Below are 27,616 nucleotides of genomic sequence, written 5' to 3'. Positions count from 1 at the left end.
AGCATTAAAAAAAGAAAAAAAAATGCAGCTTAAGAAAGAAAATGTTACCAAAAGAGTTGAAATCTCCTGTGTACTGCACCCTGACTGCATCCTCCTCCCACTCTTGATTTTGATCTTTATCATTCCCGTGCATACTTCACATTTTTCCTATAAATGATAATGTACAGTCGGCCCTCCACATCTGTGGGTTCCTCACCCATAAACTCAACCAACTGTGGCTCAAAAGCATTTGGACAAAAGAAACTGCATCTGTACTGAACATGTACAGACTCTTTTTTTCTCATCATTATTCCCTAAACAATACAGTATAACAACTATTTATTTAGCATTTACATTGTATTAGGTATTATAAGTAATCTAGAGATGATTTTAAGTATTTGGGAGAATATGCAGAGGTTATATGCATATACTATGCCATTTAATACCAAGGACTTGGGCATCCTTGGATTTTGGCATCCATTGTAGGTCTTGAAATCAATCTCCCACAGATACAGAGTGATGACTGTATTCTTAACACATTCTTTTCTTTGGATTTTAAAATCTCTTCTTTACTTACAATTTCCTAAAATTTGGATTTATACATATTTATAATAAAGTTTACTAAGTTGATGATTTTAAAAAAAACCTATGTCACACAGCTATTTAGGATTTAGTGAGATTGAAAATTATTTACCAAAATTAGGCCAAAGTTTCAATGCTGAAAGGAACTTTTAATATCTTAACTTGACCCAAATTAGATTATTATTTATAAAAGTTATATAAATGCAGGCTGATTGTTTTGAAAGACTCAAAAAGCCAAATATAAGCACTAGAAATAAATTCAGTTGTAAAAAATTGACATCATTATTCTAAATGTTATATGGAATCATAGGAAGAAACATTGCAATCATTATTCAAAGTAATATTAAAGATAACGTAAGAGATGGTTTGGTCTTAAATGTCAATTTGAAGGTACAGTGTCTACAATAATGGATCAGAAAGAAAGAAAGTGTATCTGTAATAAAAACAAGAAAAAATGAGTTGCAAATACTGTATTCTACAATGAAAGAAGAATGCAGATTAAGGATAAAACAGATAGTCTTATCAACTAGGCCACCTTTAGGGATCATTTTTCAGGGTAGCTAAAAGGAATAACAATAAAGCTCTACACATATAACTAAAATGTCTGCAATTAATCTAGTACCAGCACTTTGTAGCGTTCTCAAATCAAAAGTAACAAATAATTATACATCAGGATTGTTAGGAATCAATTATTTTACAACTGCCACTATATGCTTCTTCTTCTCTGACACAATTGGCACAGATCCAGGCTTGCTGTGTTTAATACGATTCACTTCCCTAGGAATAAAATATACAAAATATAAGCAAGTTTATGAGAATTCATCTTAAAACTTTCTCAGAAAAATCAAAGCATTTTCTTTCACTAGAAAAATATCTATTTAAAAAATAATTTCACAATGACAATAGGTAAAAGGAAGTTAGTACCAAGAAATCAACTTTACTTATTTAATTGCTTCTTATCCTATTTACCTAACAGGGTCCTTTACTAAGTCTAAAAACCTGCCACAGTTAATACAATTTCTAAAAGTGATTCTACCGCAACATCTACCCAAAGACAGAGAAATAATAGCCATTTGTACATTCTAAATGAAAAATAAAGACCTCTTAGAATTTCATGCATGACTTCAACTATTTCAAAGAGAAGAATATTTCACAGGAGAAATGGTGGTAGTGGCAGTAGCTCTGCTCTATATCCAAAATGATAGATGTCATGTTATAATAAAGTATATTAGAAAACTTTTACTTAAGAGCTCTACTATAGATTAATTATTTAACTTGGAAGTACACAAAATCTCTGAATTCCAGCTACATCAGAAATTATTTTTTAAAACATTATTTACAATAATTTTTTAATATGAGCAAGTGTTTTCTTATTTTGGTAATTCATTTTCCTCGTTTGTCCTTTAAACATATTCTCAAAATGGAAATTCTCCCATTCTCAGATAGTCATTGCTTCCTTTTATTGGGAAAAGGAAAAAGAAATGGCCTTCTGGGCTGGGCGCGGTGGCTCACACCTGTAATCCCAGCACTGTGGGAGGCTGAGGTGGGCGATCACGAGGTCAGGAGATCGAGACCATCTTGGCTAACATGGTGAAACCCTGTCTCTACTAAAAATACAAAAAATTAGCAGGGCATCGTGGCGGGTACCTGTAGTCCCAACTACTCAGGAGGCTGAGACAGGAGAATGGCGTGAACCCGGGAGGCGGAGCTTGCAGTGAACTTAGATTGTGCCACTGCACTCCAGAGCAAGACTCCGTCTCAAAAGGAAGAAAAAAAAAAAAAAGAAAGGCCTTCTGTAGAAGTCTTCAAACACATCACTAATGTACCATCAAATAACAGCACATAAACTACTCCCTTGAATGGCAGTTGTTTGTTTTCGGTGAGATTAGAGCAGAAGTCAGAAAAGGGTAATAGATAGAGTCAAATGCCTCAAAACATACTTTCGTCGACGAGCTTCTTTCATGATGCGCTGTTCCTGAATCTGGCTGTAGATAGATTTTGGTAGATGTCGATGACGAGCTATACGTTTTATATGAGGATAATGCTGAAATTTCTCCTTCAATTTCTGGTTATAATCTTTGGCTGCTTTTTCTCGTGATGTAAGCTGAAAATACACATTTTAGTATCTTAATGAACAGTATGTTGTTTTGCTTCAGTATAAAGAAACTAGAAAGCACCCTTTTCCCCCAAACCTAAACTTTTATCATATGCAACCAAAATTGCCAATGTAATTCTACACTTTACAAAGTTATATTAGTAACACTAGCTCTGCAAGCACTGAATTTCCTTTTAGACAACACACTCGCCGTGTAGAACAGATGCCACCCAGTAGAAAGCAGCAGTGCTGAAGGAGTAGGGCCGTGTGGATCACTGAGTTGGACCTTCCCTAGGCATCAATAACATAGAAAAGCATCTAAATCACTCACTGAAAATTTTGGGGGTGGGTAGGGAGGTGAGTTAAACATAGTGAAACAGAAAAGTAAAAATAAGTATCCAATTCCATAAGAACTAGCCTTTGTTTAACAAATGTTAAGGATGATATAATTTAGAGGAACATTTAATGATGGACCTAGGCACAATGCAATACTTACCAATCATTAAACTTAAAACAGAATTGCCTTTGATTTTCCTATCAGGGCTAAGTAGAAAATAATTCACACTTACTCTTTACTTCTTAAACTTGGTATTTATTTCTAATATAAACACTTTGTATGTTTCTTATAGAAAATATGGGACATTTAGAAAAACATCAAGAACAAAACAAAATCAACCATAATCCCCTATCCTGGAGGTAACCAGCCAGTGATAACACCTGCTATTTTTTCATGGAATCTTTTTTAAAGTCTGAAGCTTTCTGTATGTATTAAATGTTCCATTGTGCCTTTGATATTAAAAGATCTCCCAGGGACTTGCAGCCTTTGAGTTGCTGGATGACTATTTCTCTAACAAAAGAGATACGAGCTCTTAAGTTCTGAGCTTCTAGTTCCTGCATCTTCTGTCTCTACCTCAAGCAAAACACAAAATACCAATAAGACTCCATATTATCAAACATCTGAATTAATAAAGGTATTCTGAAGGTCTTAAATGTCAATTTGAATGTACAGTGTCTCCAATAGATCAGAATGAAACAATTATCAATACAACCTTGTCCATTTATTGCTAACTTATTTTTTTATCACAGCTATGTCAATTTGATCAAAATACCCAAAAATACCTAAAAGTAAATTTTCACAATGTAATATCTAATAAAATTAGAAATCAGCTTTATGACAATGGAAGAAAATGAATTCTCTTACCACACCCAATTTTTCAGAAGCATTAGCTTTCCACAGGCGAATGTTCATTTCATCAGATCCACACATAATATACTTGCTGTCGGAAGTCCATTTTACACAGATAACATGCTGCATTCTCTTTGTGTGATATACCTCCCTATAGAAAAGGAATTAAGTTAAAACCCTTTGGATTTTGGTACAGATTTTCTTTGAGTAACCACTGCCTATTAAGTATCAGGATATCATTTCTGAGTCCTATAGGAGTATAAATAAAAATTCAAATTATTGTCAATGCATTTTTATTGAACCCAACTAATAACGTTCTGTGTTAAGTGCTGGGGTATTAAACAAATCTCCGCTCTCAGAGACCTTACTATCTAGTAAGAGAAATAAATATGAACAAACTAAGCAAAATCAGATGTACAGAAAAGCTCACAGAATAAAAGCATAAAATGCAAACAAAATATGATGTTCAACTGAGGTAACTTTGTAACAATAAGAAAGGACTTGATCTTAAAAGGCCTCTTCCCCATATCAAATCAATTCAGGTCAACACACTTTTTTCTCCCTTCATTTTATTGAAAAAGAAAGAAATGCAATGGTCTTCAAAGAGTACCTCCTGGTATGCTGAAGCTAATGCCAGAATTTTGTTTTGGTTAAATTGTTTAAAAAGCTTAATTAATTAGACCAGCCTGGCCAACATGGTGAAATCCTGTCTCTACTAAAATTACAAAAATTAGCTGGGTGTGGTGGCACACACCTGTAATCCCAGCTAGTCGGGAGGCTGAGGCAGGAGAATCACTTGAACCTGGGAGGTAGAGGTTGTAGTGAGCCAAATTCATGACACTGTACTCCAGCCTGGATGACAGAGTGAAATTCCGTCTCAAAAAACAAAAAAAAAAAAGTTTAATTAAAGTGAGTTGATGATTTACATGTGTGAAAAGAAAGGGAGGGCTACAGAAGTGTCTGATAAGTTGAGGTAGGAATCATTTAATAAATGGAGATGTGAAATACCTATTAGGAAAGGCTGTGAAATATGCTAGGTGAATTCACAGGTGATACTATATTAGTAAGTGTTAAGAAGGGCATTAAAAACCAAGTAAAATACAAGGTCAGAAAAAGTAAGATGAAACTTCTGGATAAATAAAATTTTTGTGTCTGGATTAAATTATTCAAAATGCAGAGTATATAAACAGCAAGGAAATAGGCTCAATAAACTATGCACAGTAAAAGAAAACTCAAAACAGAATGACTAAATCAAATATTCATACCTATAAAAAATATCTCTAAAGTAGGCAAGGTGTGGTGGCTCACACCTGTAATCTCAGTACTCTGGTAAGAGAATTACTTGAGCCCAGGAGTTTAAGACCAGCCTGAGTAACATAGAGAGACCCCATACCTACTAAAGATAAATTTTAAAAATTAGCTAGGTGTGGTGCTGCTCAGGAGTCTGAGGTAGGAGGATCACTTGAGCCCAGAAGACAGAGGCTGTAGTGAGCCATGTGGCATCACTGCACTCTAGCCTGGGTGACAGAGCCAGATTCCGTCTCAAAAAAAAAAAAAAAAAAAAAAAATCTCTCAACCATACGCACAAAACTAGTCTTTTACACCGTTTCTGATAGGTATGTTTTAAGCACTTTGATAAACCATAAGAAATTTATTTTTAAAAGATGATTAAAAAGAATGTCCTATTAAAATGAAAACTAGATGACAGACTGCTTTTTCTTCTCCCCCTCAATGCTCTGCTTTTGAAGACTCATTTCTTATAATCTCCATATACCTAAGAAGCCCTTTTTTCCAAAGCAGTATAATGCGTTTGAAGTAGGGAAATTCAATCAGGCTTCCATAACCATTAAACATAATCTGTTCATGCAGTAGACCGGTCAAATCCAATGGTTATTAGTCACTTAAGTAACTGAGAATCCTCCTCAATGGTAAACTATGCTGAGTTCTTAACTTCTAGATATGCTTATGTCTGCATATATTCTAAGTTTATTAAGCTCACCAAAAGTTCTACTATTAGGGGCCGGGCACGGTGGCTCAAGCCTGTAATCCCAGCACTCTGGGAGGCCGAGATGGGTGGATCACGAGGTCAGGAGATCGAGACCATCCTGGCTAACACGGTGAAACCCTGTCTCTACTAAAAAAACTCAAAAAACTAGCCGGGCGAGGCGGCGGGTGCCTGTAGTCCCAGCTACTCGGGAGGCTGAGGCAGGAGAATGGCGTAAACCTGGGAGGCGGAGCTTGCAGTGAGCTGAGATCCGACCACTGTACTCCAACCTGGGTGACAGAGTGAGACTCCGTCTCAAAAAAAAAAAAAAAAGTTCTACTCTTAGGAGACAAACATATTTTTAAAGGCTTAAATTTTTTATGTACACAGTCACACTAATTTTTCCATGTGAACACTATTAATTTACTTGTTTGTTCAGTAAATACTGAATGAACTTCCAACAAAAGCCTACTTTCAAATACTAACTTAACTGCAGTTTTAAAAAATTTCCTCAAAATTTATTTTAAAAATATTTTGCTTTAGCCATTTTAAGGTCTTTTAAAGGAAAATATTTTTTAAATACAGATTATTCATCCAAGCACGAGTTATTTGATGTTTATAATGATAGGAAACAAACCACAAAAACAAATTAGAACTGGCTTTCCAGCAGATAAAGGCAAAGGTCAGAGGGAACACCATTTATATCTAAACACAACAGGACGTTAACACATATTAAGACTGTGATTACAAAACCTCCAAACAACATCAGGAGACAATTCCTTGGAAATGAAATAGAAGAACCCTTTTATACAATTTTGGAATAATGTGAGCTTTCTAGCTAGACCTACATTCAGCTGTCCATGCTAGCTTTGGAATAATTCAGCCTGAACTCAGCTGCTGGCCCTTTGGAATCATAGGTCCTGTTTTTTTCTTTGTTCTCTTCTCATTCTTTGTGTCTACTTATGTATCATGTTGGAAAAATATTATCCTACTACCTTTGGAAGTTGTGGTGCCAAGAAATGATGGAGGACCATATTCTCTTGATTCTCAACATTTTCCAGAGGTGTGAGAAAAATGAAAGCTATTAGTCTTGCCTTGGGCCTAAATGAATAACCCCAAAAAACCCCTCATGACAATCAGGAGAATATCAAGGCAGCGACAAAGGAAGCAATAGTCACATAGGAACACATAGCAGAAGCTCTACAACAGAAATGATGAAATGAAGATCAAAGCCATCAAAACACTCCTGTCAGTACGCTTCTAACTGAAGCACCTTCAAAATCAGATAAACAGTGATAATGACAATTATCTGCTGACAATGACGATACATGGTTTAGAAATTCATATGGCTTCCTCAAATTACAGTGGAAAAAGACACAAATATCACAAGTAAAACAGCAAAAAGTTAGATAAGTAGATTGGCTATGACCATAATCATCCAATTATCATAATTTTTTGAGAAAAATTATTTCTATTTATTTGGATTTATTTTATGCATGCTTCTAGGAACACATCTAAAGCATTACTAAGGAACAATGGGAATGTGTATAACAGCTCTTTGTAAACCATAATTCACTACACAGGGGGCTGTATCTGTACAGGACTTAAAGTCAGTCTATGAAGCGAAAACTAGAGAACAAAATTCCCCTTGCAAACTCCTTAAAATGCCATCATTTTCTGGTAAACTACCTCTATACAAAAATATGATACAATAGATATATAAATAGATACTGTATTTAATAACATATAGTATGTAGTAAAGGGCCAAACTATACAAAACACAATACAAATATTAAATGTTAGAATCACACTGAATGTGCTTACAGAATGAGACACACACACGAGACTATGGGACAGCTGAGTATTCAAATCTCCTACCTCTCATCAACCAAGCCATATACCTACTAAAGTAAAATCGAGGAGGATGGTCTTGACAATTTAAACTTACTTTTATTTCTTTTTAAATTTTTGGTTTGGTGTACAGAGTTGGATTTGACTAAGTAAAAAGTAACAAATGTATTATTACTAATTTTTCTTAAACTGTATTGGGGCAAAAAACTTTATTAAACTTCAGGTACCCTCTCAGAAAAGATAAATAATAATCAGGACAAAGAAAAATGAAACAAAAATAGTCATATGACATTTTGGTCAATGATAGACTGCATACATGACAGTGGTCCATTAACATTATAATACTGGATTTTTACTGTACTTTGTCTATGTTTATATATGTTTACATAAACAAATACCACTGTGTTACAACTGCCCACAGTATTCAGCACAGTAACATACTGAACAGATTTGTAGTCTAGGAGCAACAGGCTACCCCATATGACCACACAGCCTTAGGTGTCTAACAGGTTATACCGTCTAGTTTTGTTTAAGTGCACTCTATGATGTTCACACAATGATGAAATCGCCCAACAACTCATTTCTCAGAATGTATCCCCATTGTTGTGACATAAGAATATAAATGGTTTACTGGTAAGCACATACCTGCTTCGACTTTTGTCTACAGGAAAGATTCGAATAGATTTATCGAAACTAGCAGACACAAACTCCTTCCCAGTGGGAGAGTAATCCACATCAAGCACTGCAGATACATGATCCATATGGACCATTACAGGAGTGTCCAGTGCACGCATATCAAAAGTATATAAGCTGTAAAAGAATTTTTAAATATTTGACACATTATTTCTAAAAAGATGCCATATGCAGTACTAAAAGATACCAGTGAAAACAAGACCCATATGCAAAACAATGCACATCTAAACAAAAAGCTCAATGCTGTACACAAGCAGGTGAGGGATAAGGAAAAATTTCAGCAGTTTTTATGATGCCTTAAGACTCCACTTATATATACACCAACACATTTTCCTCCTTATAAATCTCATTGTAGAAAATGTGGAAATTTCAAAGTACACAGTACAAAAATTACCTTTAATTCTGCTACCCAGAGGCCAGTTATTTAGTGCAGCATAATTTTTTAGAAACCCTTTTCACCATACTATTTAAATGCATACTTTTAATGAAATTGAAATACTATGTAAAGTTCTATATTCTGATATTTCATGTAGCATATTAATGAGCATTACCCATGTTATTAAACAATCTTTGAAAATATTTTAATGGCTGTATATATAACTTCAAATAATTTATTTCCCTATATATTTTTATTATACTTGAAGTTCTAGGGTACATGTGCACAACGTGCAGGTCTGTTACATATGTATACATGTGCCATGTTGGTGTGCTGCACCCATTAACTCATCATTTACATTAGGTATATCTCCTAATGCTATCCCTCCCCCCTCCCCCATCCCACGACAGGCCCCGGTGTGTGATGTTCCCCTTCCTGTGTCCAAGTGTTCTCATTGTTCAATTCCCACCTATGAGTGAGAACATGTGGTGTTTGGTTTTCTGTCCTTGCGATATTTCCCTATATTTTAATAGTTTCCAACGTTTTATTATAAATAATGCTTAATAAAATCCCAACATTTTGATTTTTTGCTGTATTACTCTTGTCTTTTATTGCCTTTAACTGGAAGATGTCACTTAATTTCAAAACATCAATAAAGGTTAAAAAAAAAAAAAGCTTCAATTACTGTGGTTTGGTATTGCTAGTTAATGAGAGTCTAATTGAGCTTCTTTTATTATTTTAAGACACCAGGGTCTTGTTCTGTTGGCCAGGCTGGAGTGCAGTGGCCCAATCACAACTCACTGCAACCTCAAACTCCTGGACTAAACCTATTTTTAGCAGAAAGTCATAAAAGATGCTTTTAGTTGGCACCACTAAAACATCATATAATAAATCCTTTTATGAGCTAATACTACTTTTTTGCTTTCAAATCTATATAGTGGAACATAAAACAATACAGAAGATCTAAAGTTCAATCCACCAACAACCTTCTGCCTTGTTAAAAAACATGTATTAAGAATCTATCAAAGGCATAACACTGTAATAAATGCTTTGTGGAAAAAAAAGAGAAGACACTCTTTCCTCCCTGGGAGATTAATCTCCCTGCTTTAATATCTTAAAAAGGGGATAACGTGCATGTCCCACCTACCTTATATGGATACTGAAAAGATAACCATAATTTTTCTTCCATCTGACTGAATAGTGATAGCTGATGACTACATGAGTATCAGCTACCTGATACTCATTGCAATACAAACATTGCAGGCAGATATTTTCATTTCCATTAAAACATGTATGCTTCAGTCATTATTTATAAGATCTACATCAAACATCAGCCAACTTTTCTGTAAAGGGCCAAATGGCAAACATTTTCAGGCAAGTGGGCCATAAGGTCTCTGCTGCAACTATTCAACTGAGGCATTATAGCACAAAAGCAGCCATATCAAATATATAAATACGTGGGTGTGGCCATATTCCAACAAACCTTTATAAAAACAGGCAACAGAAAGGATTTGGTCCACTAGTTGTTTACTCTCCTTGGTCTACATCATTCTAAATACTGACAAAATAAATACTTTTCTAAGAAGTTCTTCTCCAATTTGGAAAACTTTTTAAAGCTAAACAAATGAGTTTTCAAACTTTACAGGTATACCTACCTAGTGGTATATATTTTATTAGTACGACTTATACAATTAAGCCATTCCTGATAGAAATACACAACTTTTTAAAAGAGGGAAACTTACTTATAATCTTCATTTGCTGCTGTAAAAATGAAAGCTTCCATAGGGTTCCAACAGATTGTATTTGTTCTCATATCTAAGATAACCTGAGAAAGGAAGCATATACTATCCCATTACCATGAAATTAATTACCTCTAAAATGGATGAATTTCCCACTTCCTTTCGCTTTTTTCCCCCACTGATTTAAGCAAATATTTCATAAACACCTATTATGTGTAAAGTACTCAGCTCAGTGCAATGGGAAGAGAAAGCAATCAGTAATTGCTTCTTAAATACACAGGTGTAGTAGTAAATATAAAAACAGAAATGATTAACTCCCAGTCCCCTAATCTCAAACAACTTATAGTTTAGTCAGAAAAATGTGACACATAATAAAAGTTAAAATATAAACAATAAAGTAACAAATGACTAAGTATCAAATTAGGGGCAAAATTTATGGTGAGCTTAGGGTTAACATAGAGAACTGTTTCTAAAGACAAGTATGATTTGAACTGACCTGTGAAGGATCAGTAATTCAGTGTTTCTCAATGGGAACACTATTGGCATTTTGAGCAGGATTATCTTTTGTTGTGTATTGACTATCCACTGTAGGATGTTTTGTCACTCAGGGACCTCCCACTAAACGTCCCTCTTGCATTCCCAGAACTGTACCTGGTAGGGGACTACAACCCCTGATTAAGAACTACTACATTTATGAGAGAAAGGATAAAAGAAACATTGATAGACTAGTAGACAGAGCAAAGAAGCAATAGAAAGTAGCAGTGTTTAACAATCCCTACATCTGTCAAAGTGACCTACATGTAACAAACTCCAATTCAATGTTACCTTACTGACTAAAAGAAATAAATGAGTTGCAAATTAGAACCAGATTTCAGAGCACCTTGAAAGGCAGGCTACATTTTCTTCAACCTAAAATTAATGGAGCTCCATTAAAAACTGAGAATGTACAAAGCAGGAGGCAATAATAACGAGAAATAAACTAAATTTTAAAAAAAACAGAAAGAGTGTTAGGTAGGTGGGAGGGGGCAGAAATGACCATTTATTAAACTAGTACCTCATGTCAGCATTCTGCTAAATGCTTAAAGTATCATGTTTTATTCTTGGCAAAGTGCTGTGAGATAGTTATTAATACCATCACTTTACAGGAGAAACACAGATTAGGTTAACTTGTTTAAAGTCTAAGACCAAAGTTCATACAGGATCTTCCCATTAAACCACATGAATGAGTGAAATGATATAAGTGGTACTTTGGAAAGATTATCATATTTATCTATTTCAAACTTCAATGAATGTACTCTCCTAATATGTCCAGTTTATTACCTGTTGTAAAAATGATTTAGGAATAACAAAAGCAAGTATTAAAAGCATTTCTTTTGTATGTGGACTATGAAAACAGACTTGTGGCATCTGAATGATGTCCAGCCCTTTCTGTCACTCAAAATTCTAGTACCTGAAATAAACTTTACACCCTTTTACTTACAATGGCACTCCTTTCCTTACTTATAGACAGTACCTGTCTCCCGCTTGAGAGTTAGCTTAAGGTTGTATTATTAGCTTTGATATCTAAGTCCTGAAATTACTACTTTAGAATTGTTAGGAAATCTGTTACTTTCAACAGGATAGTGCTTGCCTAAATGTCAAACTAGTATTGATCAGCATGTAACTGAACAAAAAAAAAGCTGGTTATGTGAATGAGTTCTAAAACTTTCTGGAATAAAATACTGTATATGTCATATGATAATCACGGGGCTTGAATTTTATTGAATATTATTTGAATATTATTACATGGTTAAGTAACGGGATGCAATACCCTTAAGAGCTTTCAATTCAGTAAGTATTAATTAGAGGCCTAAAATGTACTGGCATCATGGAAGACACAAGGATGATGACTAGGATACAATACCTAGTAGAAATTTAAGAGTCTCTAAAAAGCAATGAGGAGCTGAAAGAACATGGCTATCATCATGAAGAGTTCTAAGAACATCTGTATAAAAAATTTTTTTAATTCTGAGAAAATATTTGCTACATATTTTTAGTCACTCTATTTACAGAGGAATATATAATACCAACTGTATGAAGCAAAAGTCAAAACTGAAACTCACCTTTTTCAAAGGAGTAGCTTGCCTCATATCATACAGTACTATATTCCTGTCAGATGCACAACTTCCCAAGAGAAAAGTCTAAAAACAAGTAAAACAATCACCAGTTAAAAGCCAGACCTGGCAGCAAACCACATCCATTCAGTAAACAAATGATTTAATTGCCCTTAATATTTATGTTAAAAAACAAAGTCCATTTTAAGAGGGTACAATAAATTATCCATAATCTCAGCAACTTAAACCAAGTATTTTCATTGTAAAATCCCCATGCTTGTATTTTATTTTATTTATTTATTTATTTAGAGACAGAGTCTTGCTCTGTCACCCAGGCTGGAGTGCAGTGGCACAATCTTGGCTCACTGCAACCTCTACCTCCCAGGTTCAAGCAATTCTCATGCCTCAGCCTCTGGAGTAGCTGGGATTACAGGGGTACGCCACCACAATGGGCTAATATTTTGTATTTTTAGTAGACAGGGTTTCACCATGTTGCCCAGGCTGGTATCGAACTCCTGACCTAACGTGATCCACCTGCCTCAGCCTCCCCAAGTGCTGGGATTACAGGCATGAGCCACCGGGCCCGGCCCCCATGCATGTATTTTAGATGTCAGGGATGATAATGTACAGATATTACTGTGTTCTAATTTGTAATAAAACGTGTTTTACTTACCCACTCTTCAACTTAAGACTTGCTTCCCGTTTTTTACTGTTATAAGTAACACTTCAATAAACATTTCCCCCCTATATTTATCTCTTCTTTTGAATTATTTCCTTAGGATAAAATTTCACGAATGACATTACTGAATCAAAAGGTATGAACAACTTTATAGCTTTTGATATTTAGGGCTAATTATTTTCCAAAGAGCTGTAGCAGCATACACTACAATGTGGGATACGTCCATTTTAATGCAACTGGGCAGCACTGGGTAGTGTCATTTAAAAGTCAGTATCTGTATGACAGTATTTCCTAGCTGTATAAATTTACTGTTTTATTAGTAGTTAAATGTTCCTTTATGTTTAACTCTCTATAAATTAGGCCTGTCTTTTGTCCAACTGTTTGAAGATTTTTCTAATTATTTTATTTGTAAGTCAATTATAAATGTGCATGGTACTTACATAACCCCTTGGCATTAAGTAAAAATAAGCCCTTTATCATCCAGTGGATCCCTGAAACCCTCTTTCTGTAGCATCATTCCTCCTCACTCATGGTTCCTGACACTCACAACTATTAGCTTCTGCCTACAATTACTTCCTACTGCAAGAATGGGGGCTGCAAGAAGAGCTATTTACTAATAGTTGCATGGCCAGCTAACTCCTCCTACTGTCTGTACACAGTTCAAATAACACATCATAAAGCTAATGTTATGATCTTGATTTCCACTCAGTTCTTTCTGAAAGCCTGCTATCTTAATGGCTGCTTTTCGGAGACTTCCCTAGTGAGGTCCCTCAACCTTTCTTGGCTTGTTATGTCAATGTCACCTCAGGGTCTGACCAGGTTCCATTTCTAAAAAGAAAGACTTTGAACAAAGCAAAACAATCTACCTAGACCAAATGCCAACTTTCACACTGTAAAACGTGCCAATGACCAGCATAAACTTTTGGCTTTACCAGAATTCTATGCTTCAATATTTTTAGAGAAAATTAATTATTAATGATTAGAGGAGACAAATACAAATACACTCCATTTGTTCACAGCAACATGCCCTTTCCATTAAATTTAAAATAGGATAAGAGACATGCACACCATTTACTTTTACCACTAAGTTCATAAGGTTAATAGTAATTAAAAAAAAAAACAAAAACACAGCTGAACAAATACAGCTGTTATACAGGCAAGTTTGAAAAACACGGTCACTAGGTCATCCCTAATAATTATGATTTTAGAATTGGTGATCAGCTCCTTCTGATACAGATGTTCACCAAAACAGAGAAGCAAAAGACTTTTTTGTTCCTCTAAATAGTAAGAACCAGTGTCTAGGTTTTGTTTGTGTGTGTTTTCTTTTTTTTTTTTTAGTAAGTAATATCATCACCATCTTCAATTTGGAGAGCACTTTTAAAAAATGTTCACATATGTTATCAACTTTTACAGTTGGTCCTGCTCTGCAAGGGTAGCTGCCTTCCCATGCATGCCATTTCTCTCTTCTACAACCAAGGGGAACATAAGGAAGGAAGATGGAGGATAGAGTGAGAAAGATATAACAGAGACAGATACTCCAGACCAGGCATCAGAAAACTTTTTCTGTAAATGGACAGAGAGTAAGTATTTTAGGTTTTGTGGGCCATATGGTCTCTGTGGCAATTACTCAACTCTGCCATCATAGCACAAAAGCAGCTACCGACAATATGTACGCAAGAGAACATGGCCGTCTTCTAGTAGAGCTCTATTTACAAAAACAGGCAGTGGGGCCACATGTGGCTCACAGACTAGTTTGCCAACCTATTCTAGACCTGTAGCCTCTCTAGAAAGTGTGTGTGTGTAAGCATGTGGTAGTTGCACGAAGAGTGTCCCCTGACTTCTCAGCAATTCCTCAAGGCCAAGCTCACGTCGCACTGCAACATCTCATTTTCCAGTACATCATACAAACAATTTTTATACCTATTTTGACTCAACCTTACTTCCTACCCTTTATCAGGTTGAGTCTTTAAGAGCATAACACTTGCATATTAGGATTTTTCTCTCATACTACCTAAAATGGTAGCCTCACAATAACTGCTAAAATTGGCTTATATATGCTGTGATTGCCTTTTCTTTCAGCAGGAAAAAAAGTATCCCTACTGAGTATTTTGGACAATCAGTTCATCTATTGTTATATATTAAGAAAAAGTTCAGAGAAAGATCTGGAGTCCAAGGGCTAGCTTAGCCTTCAGGACAGCTTCCATTCCTAAATTCAGACCTAAACGGACAATATGTAGTGGCCAATCTCCAACTCTTCCCTTAGGCTGGAGGAACTAGGAATCACAATTCAGACTTCTGAGCAAAGAAAAATATAACTATAACTAATTACCATGCAGTTCAACAATAATCACAAATGTTTTTATGAAGCATTGGTACCTTACCAACTACAAATAGACAAAATGATGTCCAATGCTCCTTCTTCTGACCGTCAAGCGGAGTAGAAAAATTAACATTTTCCTAAATGTAAAATGACATAATCTATGGCACATGAGGTTGAAGGCATGAGTAAAACTAAAGTTAAAACAGGACTATATTTACTTGGATTTTACCCCAATGGGGAAATGCATACACCACTCCTCTAACAATGCTTAACTCTAGTATCTGGGACTAAACTGCTGGGAAACATGTTGGGATTTGAGCAAAGGTATCAGAACTCATATACAATCAGGAAAATTGACAAAATGCCAAAACACCATTAAAATTCAGAAGTTTCTATCATACATTCAAAAGTTTCCTAAACAGAACTGAAATTATTAAGCAATAATAAGGAAACAAAAAAGCAAAACATACTTTAAAAAAACACATTACCTCAACTGGGTTAAATTTAACACTACTTATACTGTCAAATCCCCAGGTCATTGAACATATAGGATTAGTTCTTTGTTCATCCCAAATGTCTACTTGCTGTCCACATGTGGCAAAAACAGCTTCTTTCCAGTGATGATCAATCCCAGTATAGACTGTCTTTAAAAGTAAAAAGATTGTTATGAAGAGGATTGTTTTCATTACCAATTCAAATCTGCAGAATAATATTTTAAACATATTTATCTATACTATCTTTTTTTGAGAAAAGTCCTGTTCACAAAGAAACTTCTTTGAAGTCCTTACTTAAAGGAGGAAACAATACCATAAAGAGACAAGACATTTTAAGAATGAAACCAATTTTGTTTTAGAAATTACTAACGTGTTTCCAACTATAAATTATCTCTACCTCATACTCATACCCCATTCCCCTATCCCTTTAAGAACATTTAGAACTTCTTGAAACCTAAAGCAGAACCTATATATTATATACTAACTATAATATTGAAATGACAAAGTGATTTTTAAAATGTATATTTAATTTAAAGATTAAATCTAATTTTGGAATTGTTAGGTGAATATAAAAATGTAAACATTATAAAACATGGATAGGCCAAATGTTCTAAATTATTCTTAAAACTAAACCACCCATCATCTGATTTGCAGAATAATTTGGTAGAAACATTAATAAGATTTATACATGATGCATAATACTATTAAATTTCTTCATTTCCTAAAGGAGTCTTTCAACTAAGAAATTCTGAGTTTTGTGTAAGATCTATGATGATATAAACCGGACAAGCTGAAGCATTTTCTGAACATCTATCTTTTTCTCCATGGTCTTGCTATAGGAAATGTTTCATTGTATTCTCTAGCTAAAAACAGAAATCAAACTCTACTACAATGAATACCAAAAAAAAAAAAAAACTTAACATTCTTTAGCATCAAAGGACCTTAGCTGCATTAAATATTGCGTAAATGGGTCAACAATTACAGCCTAAAGTCTTTCATTTCTTATTTGCATCTTCTTCCCCATCTTTAAAATTATAACTATAAAATAATTTTAAATAAAACAATTTTAATAAGCAAGCTATTAGTCAATTTACTTTTGTACCTTTCCTAATATCGTATGTAATGGCTCTTCCTCCTCTCCATAGCCTGGCCCATCCATTTTCCACTGCTTCACAGTTTTGTCATCACCAACCTAGAAATATATGTTCTATTATGATGATAATGAACAAGAGTTATAAATTAAAACTTGCCAACACATATATCAAATTATAACTATCTTGTTTAAAAAAGATAACATACCATATCATTCCAGTATACTTACTGATGCATTTATATCCCACCTTGTTTTAGTAGAGATTTGTGACAAATATATAAAGTACATAAAACTAAAAATATAATGAGGAGACTAAAAGAAAAACAAGAACAGGGGCAAAGTTAGGTCATGCATATTATGATAAACATGGCATTTCAACTTAGAGAAAAAACGGATTATAAGAAATGGTATTATAATATCAGGTTAGTCATTTTAAAAAATTGAGCCAATTTGATGCCTACATGAAAATAAAATTCCAGGTAGTTTTAAATGTAAAAAATAAAATGAAAAATCTGAAAATACTGGAGAGAAGGCATTGTTATAATACTGAAGTAGATAAAGTCCTTTTCTGCATGAACTGCAGAAACTACTAAGTCAGTGGTTTTCAAACTGAGCTTTGGGCCTCTGGAGGACCCTGAGAACTTTTCAGGGTCCACACGTTCAAAACTATTTTCATAATGTTAGTAAAGACATAGTTTGTCTTTTCACTGTGCTGACAGCTGCATAAATAGTAAAAAGGCAACAGTGAGCTGAACTGTTGGCACGTTAGCCCAAATCAAAGCAAAGCAACAAACTATGGTAATTTAGACATGGGTATTTGGCAGACATGTTCAAGCTATCAGGTGAAACAGACTACAAAACAGAACACACAATATAGTTTGAGGTTGAAAACAAAATCATAAATGTGGTACTATATAACTACATATATACCAAACTCCTAGTTTTAACTTAAAATCTTACATTTATATATTACATACAATCTATATCCACTTTTTGATAAAAACATTAACAAAGATATATTTATCTATGGGAAGAATATGAATGTAGCTCTTTCCTTACAGCAAATTCAAAAAGGAAAATACTTCTTGCAAAACACTTTACAGTGCCCATGAGATGAGAACAGATAAGTGATCAGGAAAGGTTTTGGTACGAAGATTACACAGGGATGTCTTTTGTTGAGGGTGCCAATGAACAGAATCCTTAACAACATCCTTGTAATAGACAAAAAGTATTTAATAGGGCTACATCTCATTAACAACTCTGAATCTGAGCCACTGGCACTATAAACTCAATTCTAGAAACCTGATTCTACTGGGAGAATGTAAGATGTAATCTAGGTACCAGGTCTTGACTGACCTGGCTTGACCCAAAGAGACATTTTAGCACCTACAGAACACAGGGTGAACTGTGTCCCCGAGCATCCCATTCCTAAAGACAGCATCCCTCCAACAAGTTTCTGATAGTGTCTGCAAGCTCAAGACTGAATTTCCTTGTAAATGACCAAGATGTTCTGCAGTCTATTGAGTACAAACCTCTGCAGACCACCAATTCTGGGAAAGGTTTTCTCATTTTATAGAAATGAGTAGCCAAACAAGAACATATGCCTGGCTACAACAACATCTCATCTCCAGGCTGGTTATGCTGAACAAGGAACTGTTGGTATTATAAATTGGGATATCTTAGTGAAGTTCATGTAATAAAAGTTTATGTTTTGCAACACTGTGTACTAAATTTTTTAAAAACATTCTTAAAGTTGTATCAGCAAGTAGTCTTCACGTGTCTTATCTTTGACAAAGCACACATTACTCAAAAATATCTTTATGGCGTGGGTGGCTCACGCCTGTAATCCCAGCACTTTCAGAGGCCAAGGTGGGCAGATCACTAGGTCACGAGATCGAGACCATCATGGCTAACAGTGAAACGGCGTCTCTACTAAAAATACAAAAAAAAAAAAAAAAAAGGGAAAAATTGGCCAGGAGTGGTGGTGGGAGCCTGTAGTCCCAGCTACTGGGGAGACTGAAGCAAGAGAATGACATGAACCCGGGAGGCAGAGCTTGCAGTGAGCAGAGATTGTACCATCGCACTCCAACCTAGGCAACAGAGGGAGAGAGACTTCATCTCAAAAAAACAAAAAAAAATCTTTTTGAAAAAGGGAGAAACAATGAACTGAGCATGGTGACTCATGCCTGTAATCCCAACACTTTTTGGGAGGCTGAGATAGGCTTGAGCCCAGGAGTTCAACACCAGCCTGGGCAATATAGCAAGACCCTGTCACTTTAAAAAAAATAAAGTGGGGGAAATAAGTGGTGAATATGAAACATTTTCAGTCTTTATTCATTTCTTAAAATGTTTTTATTTAATTAGCAATAAAAATTATATATATTTATGATGTACAACATTGTGTTTTGATATATGTAGGCACTGTGGAATGGCTAAACCAAGCTAATTAACGTATCTATTACCTCACATACTGTTTTGTGGTGAGAACACTTAATTCACTTTCATAGCAGTTGTCAAGACAGCATATTGTTATTAACTATAATCACCATGTAGTACACTTTCTATCCATTTGAAATTTTGTCTCTTTTGACCAACATCTCCCCAATCGCCCTCCCTCAAAGCCCCTAGTAATGACCATTTTACTCCATTTCTGTGAGTTTGGCTTTTTTAGATTCCACACAAGTGAGATCACGTGGTATTTGTCTTATTTAACTCAGCATCATGTCCTCCAGGTTCATTCATGTATGCTGCAAGTGACAGGATTTCCTTCTTTCTGAAGGCTGAATAGTATTCCTGTGTGCACGTGTGTGTACTTTTTAAAAAAATTCATTCATCCACTGCTGGACACTTTAGGTTGATTCCATATCCTGGGTATTGTGAATAATGCTGCAAATGAGCCTTTATTCATTTTAAGCATTAAAATAAATAAATAAAAAATACACTAAGTCTTCTGGCTGAGCTATTAATCAATATAACCAAGTGTAAGAAGCCTTAGTTGCCATCCATTCCCACTTGCCAACCAATTCCTTGCACAACATTGGGCTTGCAGAGTCAGGCAGCTTATCTGCACCCTTCTAGTGAAAAGTAACTGAATGCTTTGCAAGGTAGCCTATTCTGCTTTTTGACAGCAAATAAGTTTTTACACCAAAACCAAATCTTTTAACATTAACACCTATTTCCAGTGCCCTCTATGGAGCAACAAATTAGTCTATTTTCTTTTTCACATGACAATCTTTGAAATTGTAGCTATCAGGTTTCCCAGATGTCATCTTTTCCCTTTATTATTCTCTTGTAATCTGGCTTCTGCACCCAGCCAACCTAGAGTGCAACCTACACTTTATAACTCAGTTCAACCTGCTTTTTAAAAAGTCACCAGTAAATCAAGAATAAGGAAGATCTATTTGACTGATGAGTGCATGAGTATACAAAAACTGTTGTATAGGTAAGTCAAAACACTTAAAAAGACATACACCAAACTAACAGTGTTCGAAGTGAAAGACTAGAATTACACAATCTTTAACTTTCTATTTTTTACATCTCTACATTCCTAAAATGTTTTTCTCAGTCTTTATTTCTCATTATTATTTAGAGTAGTTCACACAACTGACTATTCCTTCCTCCTAGGACACTATGCTCATTCAGATTCTTCGAGCTCTCTGGATACTCCCAGAGTTTTCCCACTTCCCAGAGGTGGGCATTACCCAAGGCTACATCCTTGATATCTTTGTATTTCTATATTTTCCTCTTCATTTCCTCCCAATGATGCCGTACTATGGCTTCAATGAATAATTCTATATTGATGATGTCAAGTTCAGCTCTGACCTCCCTCCTGAGCTCCAGACCTGATGATAGACATCTTCACTCGAACAGCCCATGAGCAGCCCAGTTTGTCACATCATATCCTTCCCAATGCCACCCTTCCAAACTTCCTAATGCTCCTCAGCAACAGGAACCAACCTCTTCCCAGGCACCTCTCAGTTGTCAAACCTTTCAATCCTCCAAAGTGTTTCTAAATCCAACCACTGATTTCTAGTTTTCAGTCTCCATAATAAGGCAGCCTCTTATTATTGCCTACCAAACTATTAAAATGGCTTTCAAACTGATCACTAACTGCTGTCAAATTATTTAACTCAAAGCACAACTCAGATTTTGTCGTTCCCCTTGTTAAAAAAGACCTTCAATGAACTTGAACTGCTATTTGTACACCAATGGTCATGGCAACACTATTCACAATAGCCAAAAGGTGGAAACAAATCAAATGCTCATTGATGAATGAACGGATAAAGAAAATGTGACATATACAATGGAATGTTATTTAGCCATAAAAAGAAAGGAAATTCTGACATGTACTACACCATGGATAAACCTTGAAGACAATTAAGTAAAAAAAGCCAGACACAAAAGGCTTATTCCACATACACAAAATGGTATAATTCTTTAAAATATGTTTCTATTTATATGAGGTACCCAGAATAGTCAAAATCACCAGAGGTAAACTGGTTACCAGGGGTTGGGGACTGAGGGGAAAAGGGAGTTATTGTTTAATGACTCTAGTTTCAGCTGGGGAAGATGAAAAAGTTGTGAAGACGGATGGTGGCGAGGGTTGCACAGTGATGTGAATGTACTGGATGCCACCAAACTGTGTATTTAAAAACAGATAGTAAATTTTACATTCCGGATATTTTGCCACACACAGGCATAAAACTTCAATGATTCCTTACTATCTGACTAAAAAAAGTACAAATTACTCATCTTAGCACCAAAAATCCTCCAGAGTAAGCCAAACTCTTTCTAGACTCACCTCTCATTAATTCCACTTTTGTGGTAAATTGAGTATTAGTTTAATCATGTTACATTATGGGGAAGGCTGAATTACATAAAGAAAACTAGTAATTTTCAAGGTTTAATAAGCTATTTTGCATTGTGAAACTCCAAAAGGGCCTAGGAACAAATAAATGAACTTGAAAAAAATGTATTCAATTAAATTATTCTTACCTATGTCGATCAAATTGAATGACTTAATGGTGTTATACTTACAGTGAAAAAAGAAGTCCCACAAAAGCGAGTACATATTCCTCGTACAAAGCCTTCATGTGCTTGTATTGTACGGATACAATTCCGCTGAGTCAGGTTCCAAATTCTAACCTATGATAAAGCATACCAGGAATTTCAGTGAACTATAAATGTAAAATGTTCAGGATAAATTCAACATTGACAAGGCTACAATTACTCTACTGGGGAGCTAAAACGAAAATCCTTTGGATTAAAACAATGCCATGCGTATGGATAAGTATATCGACGAGCAAAAAATACAATCTGGCAAATCCTCTGTTGATTCTAGTTTAAAGTGTTGCAAAACCTTTTCACTTGCCATAGTAGGAAATTAGGTGTTGATAACATCTTCTGTGAAAACACTCACACTTAAATACTTTAATTATAAAAATGATTATTTAATTTACTATCAAATTGATTCTTAAACTACTGCATTTATACTTTCTTAGGTTTAAAGAAGAAAATACGAAACTTAGTATTCCTAACAAAATTTAGTCTTGAGAAGTAAATTGAAATCCAATAAAGTAAAACCTACAGTAACTAAAAACTAAAGGAAAAAAACATTTGTAATATAACTACTTTTAGTTGAAAATATCAACATTTAGAGTGACACTTGCCTCTCCATCGCATGCCCCAGAAAGGACAGTAGCCAGGTTCTTTGGATGCTTTGCCAAGCAATTGACTCCATCACGGTGACCATCCAGAGACGCAAGGAATGGTTTTGCAAATACTCGTTCCAGTTTGGTAGCATTTAAAGCTCTTACATATTCTCGTGGGACCTCAAAAGGATGTAAAGTAGGATCATAGTTTCTCGGAACTGAAATAAGAATGATTCTTTTTGATAATTCACACTTAATATTTCTTGCTGTCTTCCTCAGCTAATCACTCAGTTATTCAATAAGCATTTAGTTAGTGACACTGTTCTATACCTAACACTAAGAATACAAAAGTAGAAAACCTGCTGTTCAGAAATCTTTCTGAAATTACTGGAAAATCATGGGATGCATACATCTTACAAAACAATTAGACCCTAGATATCTATACATGCAGCCTTTCCCTTTTATATGTCCTAGTACACTCTTCAACTGGGTGGTAAGTGTTCACTGTCAGGGCTTCCAATACACTTTTCATTTGTATTTCCTTATGCCTAGCACAGTTCCTGGGACAAAACATGTGCATGATGTTTGCTCAACAGAACTCTAAGCTTCCTGTGGGGCAGGGAACATTATTAATCTCTGGTGCTAAATACTATGCTGATAGACACATGAAGTTGTGATTATGATGATATTACACAGCTATTATTTACTGAGCACTTTCTATGTTTGTTTACTTACTTAAAAAAGACTCACATAAGAGTTCACCAGGTGCCAGGCACTGTTCCAAAAACCTTAATCATTTAATTTCCACAGCATCCTATGTGTTAAGTTCTATTACTATCTCACACTTTATTGATGGGAAAACTGAGGCACAAAGAGGTTAAGTAACCTGAATATGACATGATGGAGACAGGATTCAAACCAAGGCAGTATGGCTCCAGAATCTATGTTTTAATTGTCCTGATACGCTGCTAAACACATTGTCCTGGTTAATAATCATGCCTAGGGCCGGGCGTGGTGGCTCACACCTGTAATCCCAGTACTTTCGGAGGCCGGGGTGGGCAGATCATGAGGTCAGGAGATCGAGACCATCCTGGCTAACACAGTGAAATCCCATCTCTACTAAAAATACAAAAAGTTAGCCGGCGGGAGGGTGGTACGTGCCTGTAGTCCCAGCTACTCGGGAGGCTGAGGCAAAAGAATTGCTTGAACCTGGGAGGTGGAGGTTGCAGTGAGCCAAAATCTCACCACTGCACTCCAGCTCGGCTGACAGAGTGTGACTTCATCTCAAAAAACAACACAAAACAAAACAAAACTCTCTCTCTATATATATATAATTATGCTTAGTAATTTTAAGCTCGTATGTCTAAAAAACTCAATGTGTAAAAAGTAAATGCATCTTCTTACCCCATGACTTCACCCTGCTGTTTCTTTCTGACTCCCCGGTAATGGTATTATACCTAACATTCAACAAAGCTCTAGCCTAGGTCATTCTTATGTATTCCATCTTCCATATTCCCTACTACCAAAACTCCAAGTTCTACTCACCATCTCTTTGCAACATTTATCCATCTTTCCCTTTAACTATTTCTAGTAACCTAGTTTTTTTTTTTTTTTTTTTTTTGAGATGCAGTATCACTCTGTCACTCGAGCTGGAGTGCAGTGGTGTGACTATAGTCTACTGCAGCCTCAACCTCCAGAGCTTAAGTGATCCGCCTACCTTAGCCTCTCACCTCAGCCTCCCAAGTAGCGTGGACCTGAGGCATGCACCACCATGCCCCATTAATCTTTAAATTTTTTGTAGAGATGGGGGTCTCTCAAACTCCAGGACGCAAGTGATCCTCCCACCTTTGCCTCCCAAAAAGTGTTGGGTTTATGAGTGTGAGCCACTGCATCCCCAGGCAGTTTGGGTCTTCATTACTTTATACTTGGGCTACTGTAATATCATCCCTACTTGATTTGGTGGCAATTTACCCTATTATCAGATGTCATCTTAAAACAGCTTTCTACATGTCACTCCTACGCTTAAAACTTCCAGAGGCTCCCTATATAGCAGTCTTCAAACTTTTTGTGTGCCCCATTAATAACAGAGTTTTTGAGCAGATCCCTTCCCCTCAACATATGTGTATGTTAATGAGGGCATGTAATTAAAGATTTTTATTTTTTGAGACGGAGTCTCGCTCTGTCGCCCAGGCTGGAGTGCAGTGGCGCCATCTCGGCTCACTGCAAGCTCCGCCTCCTGAGTTCACGCCATTCTGCTGCCTCAGTCTCCGAGTCGCTGGGACTACAGGCGCCCGCCGCCACGTACGGCTAATTTTTTTGTATTTTTAGTAGAGACAGGGTTTCACCGTGTTAGCCAGGATGGTCTGGATCTCCTGACCTTGTGATGCGCCTGTCTCAGCCTCCCAAAGTGCTGGGATTTCAGGAGTGAGCCACCGCGCCGGGCCAAATATGTTTTTTTTTTTTTTTTTTTTTTTTTTAAGAAAAATCTTGATTTAACACCGTAATAGATTTAAAGGTTCTAATTTCAGCTTAATTCAATGTTTGGTTTTAATGGCTACTATTGTAAAAAAAAATTCAGGCAGTACTCACTTTCGCACAGTACTGTATTAACTGGATGACATGCATACTGGAATCAATTACCCACTTTGCAAAGTTTCGTGGTTAACAGATGTGATTTCAATCACTGTAAACCTCTCAAAGAGTGGGATTGGTTCAGTTAATATGGTACTGTGCAAATTGCAGAATGCCACCTGTACTTCACAAAGACAAGCATACCCAAAATGATAATGTCCATAGTTGGCTACATTTATTTAATATATTTAATTTTCAGTCTCATCTATCAGTTTTGCAAAGATTATTTTTGAAGTCTAGAAAATTTCCATCTACTCTGATGTCAGCAGCTGTTCCTACAACTAAAATTAGCATTTTAATAATTTCAACAAAGTTTTAAACCCCAACAAGATAGGTCATTTTGTTTCTAAATCTCTTCACGTAGGCAAAAACGAATCTTTATAGATGGAGAAACGGACATTTATAAAGCCACTATTATGTGCTAGGTGCTGTCTAAACACAGTGCATACACGAACATGATTCTTCCCCTTTTTGGACGCTAAGTCTGATGGGAAAGACTATTAACCAAAATAATAATCATGAGACAATGTGATAAACACTGTGATGAAGTGATAGAATCATAGAACACGGGTGCTGAAAGGGTCGGGGCTCATGCAGGAGGTAAGTAGGAACAGATGATTGTTCAGTGAAAGTTTTCCAGAGAAAGTGGCTAAACTGGGTAAGGGTGTGTGCCACAGGAAGCCTTAAAAAAGATGACTGAAATGCACTGAGATTGGCAAGAGTGAATACTAAACCACTGTGGGAAACGTAGTGACTGACAAAAGTGACAAGGAAGGTGGGACCAGAAATTCAAGGACTGGGAATGATGACAAATCTAATTTATATTTTAGAAACATTACTGCCTTGTGACAAACTGTAAACATCTTTTGAGCAAAGACTTCTTAGCAATGCTGACACACGTTCATAATATCTACTACTCAAAATAGTGAAATACTGTTCTCGCCTCATCTCATCTCGCTTACTCCTCCCTCATTGAAACTCTAATGACATTCCTGCCTGAAGACCTTTGCTCCTGCTATTCTCTTCACTTAGAACAATCTGCTTATGCATGGTTGGTCCCTTGTCATTTAGGTATCACAAGGTACAATTTATAAGTAGTTAGCAGTCAATGGGGGAACAGACCAGAAAGATTAATTTCATTTTAACCATTCTTTCATCAAACGTCTTAAGGGATGGTAAGAGAAAACTGAAAACTGAGGCTTTTAAATTCATCTTTGCCTCTTCCAACATGCAGAACTAATGTGAAGTAGTAAAGTGGCAACAAGAGCAGTAGGAAGATTTTAAAAGCCTGTTTAACTCTCAGCCCTTCAACCCACGAGTTTGGCTCATTCAAGTCCACTTTTCAGTAATAGGAACCTGAAGACAATCCTAGAGCAGCAGCTGGAATCTTTCTCCACTATAGACAACTATTTCCCACTCACCACTAGAGGAAATTCTTAGAAAAAGGACTTTAACAGACTTTACTTGCTATCCAGTTCCGCAGCGACTCTATAAGCACAAAGTGTGCCTTAGCGAAAGGGAACTTGGGAAGAACCAGCCTGGAGTGCCAGCCTCCCCCGGCTTTACTCCGCGAAAGCCAAGGCTAGACCCAAGGACTCGCGGAAAGCGTCCTTTTCTCCCTACCAACTTATCTTACCTCTCTGTAAGTCCAACTTGGTTTCGCGGACATAATTGTCCGGATTCCGGCTCAGCATCTTCACCTTCATCTTGCTTGCTCCTACGGCGGGACTCCACGAGCTCTCCGGTACGAGTTCCGCCCACCGCCGCCTACTCCCACATGCGACTTCCGCTTTCCCCAGACTACTTCCAGTCACGTGACCCGCGGAGCGGAGGCCGGCTGGCTCAACTGGATCCTGCGGCGCTCCGTAGTTTTGCCGGCAAACGCTAGCAAGGGGCGGTTCTTGCTGTGCAGTGTCTTCCGCGTCTGTGCGCTGGCGCATTTGTGGGCGAGGCAGGGCGGAGACTCGGCCAAGGCTGCCACCTCCCTTCCATCGCGCTGTCCGCCGGCGTGACGTAGTGGCTGCGCCCCATTCATGCCCCCTCAGTACTAGAGTCTTGCGGCTTCGCTCACGCGCCGTGGGCGTATCCTTTCGCCGGTCCCGGAGGTGGACTTGCGCTCAAAAGGGGCGACCGTCGCCACGGTGGCGGCCACTGCATCGCGTCCCACCTC

The 27,616-nt window shown here is 36.4% G+C and overlaps 1 protein-coding gene across 1 annotated transcript; it reads right to left on the bottom strand.

Annotated features, from left to right (window-relative positions):
* Nucleotides 1-689: 689 nt before the first annotated feature.
* On the bottom strand, nucleotides 690-27,603 carry DCAF13 (DDB1 and CUL4 associated factor 13). Its single transcript, XM_008001274.3, is given in 12 exon segments — nucleotides 690-1,338; nucleotides 2,502-2,665; nucleotides 3,858-3,993; nucleotides 8,323-8,487; nucleotides 10,489-10,571; nucleotides 12,588-12,665; nucleotides 16,066-16,221; nucleotides 17,174-17,263; nucleotides 22,202-22,309; nucleotides 22,834-23,033; nucleotides 27,083-27,348; nucleotides 27,350-27,603. Coding segments are annotated over 12 exon segments (1,788 nt in total). The 3' UTR covers nucleotides 690-1,250.
* Between the last annotated feature and the right edge of the window lie 13 nt (nucleotides 27,604-27,616).

The sequence above is a fragment of the Chlorocebus sabaeus genome, chromosome 8 (assembly GCF_047675955.1).
Source record: "Chlorocebus sabaeus isolate Y175 chromosome 8, mChlSab1.0.hap1, whole genome shotgun sequence".
Classification (NCBI taxonomy): domain Eukaryota; kingdom Metazoa; phylum Chordata; class Mammalia; order Primates; family Cercopithecidae; genus Chlorocebus; species Chlorocebus sabaeus.
This window is presented reverse-complemented; position numbering and strand designations above follow the sequence as displayed.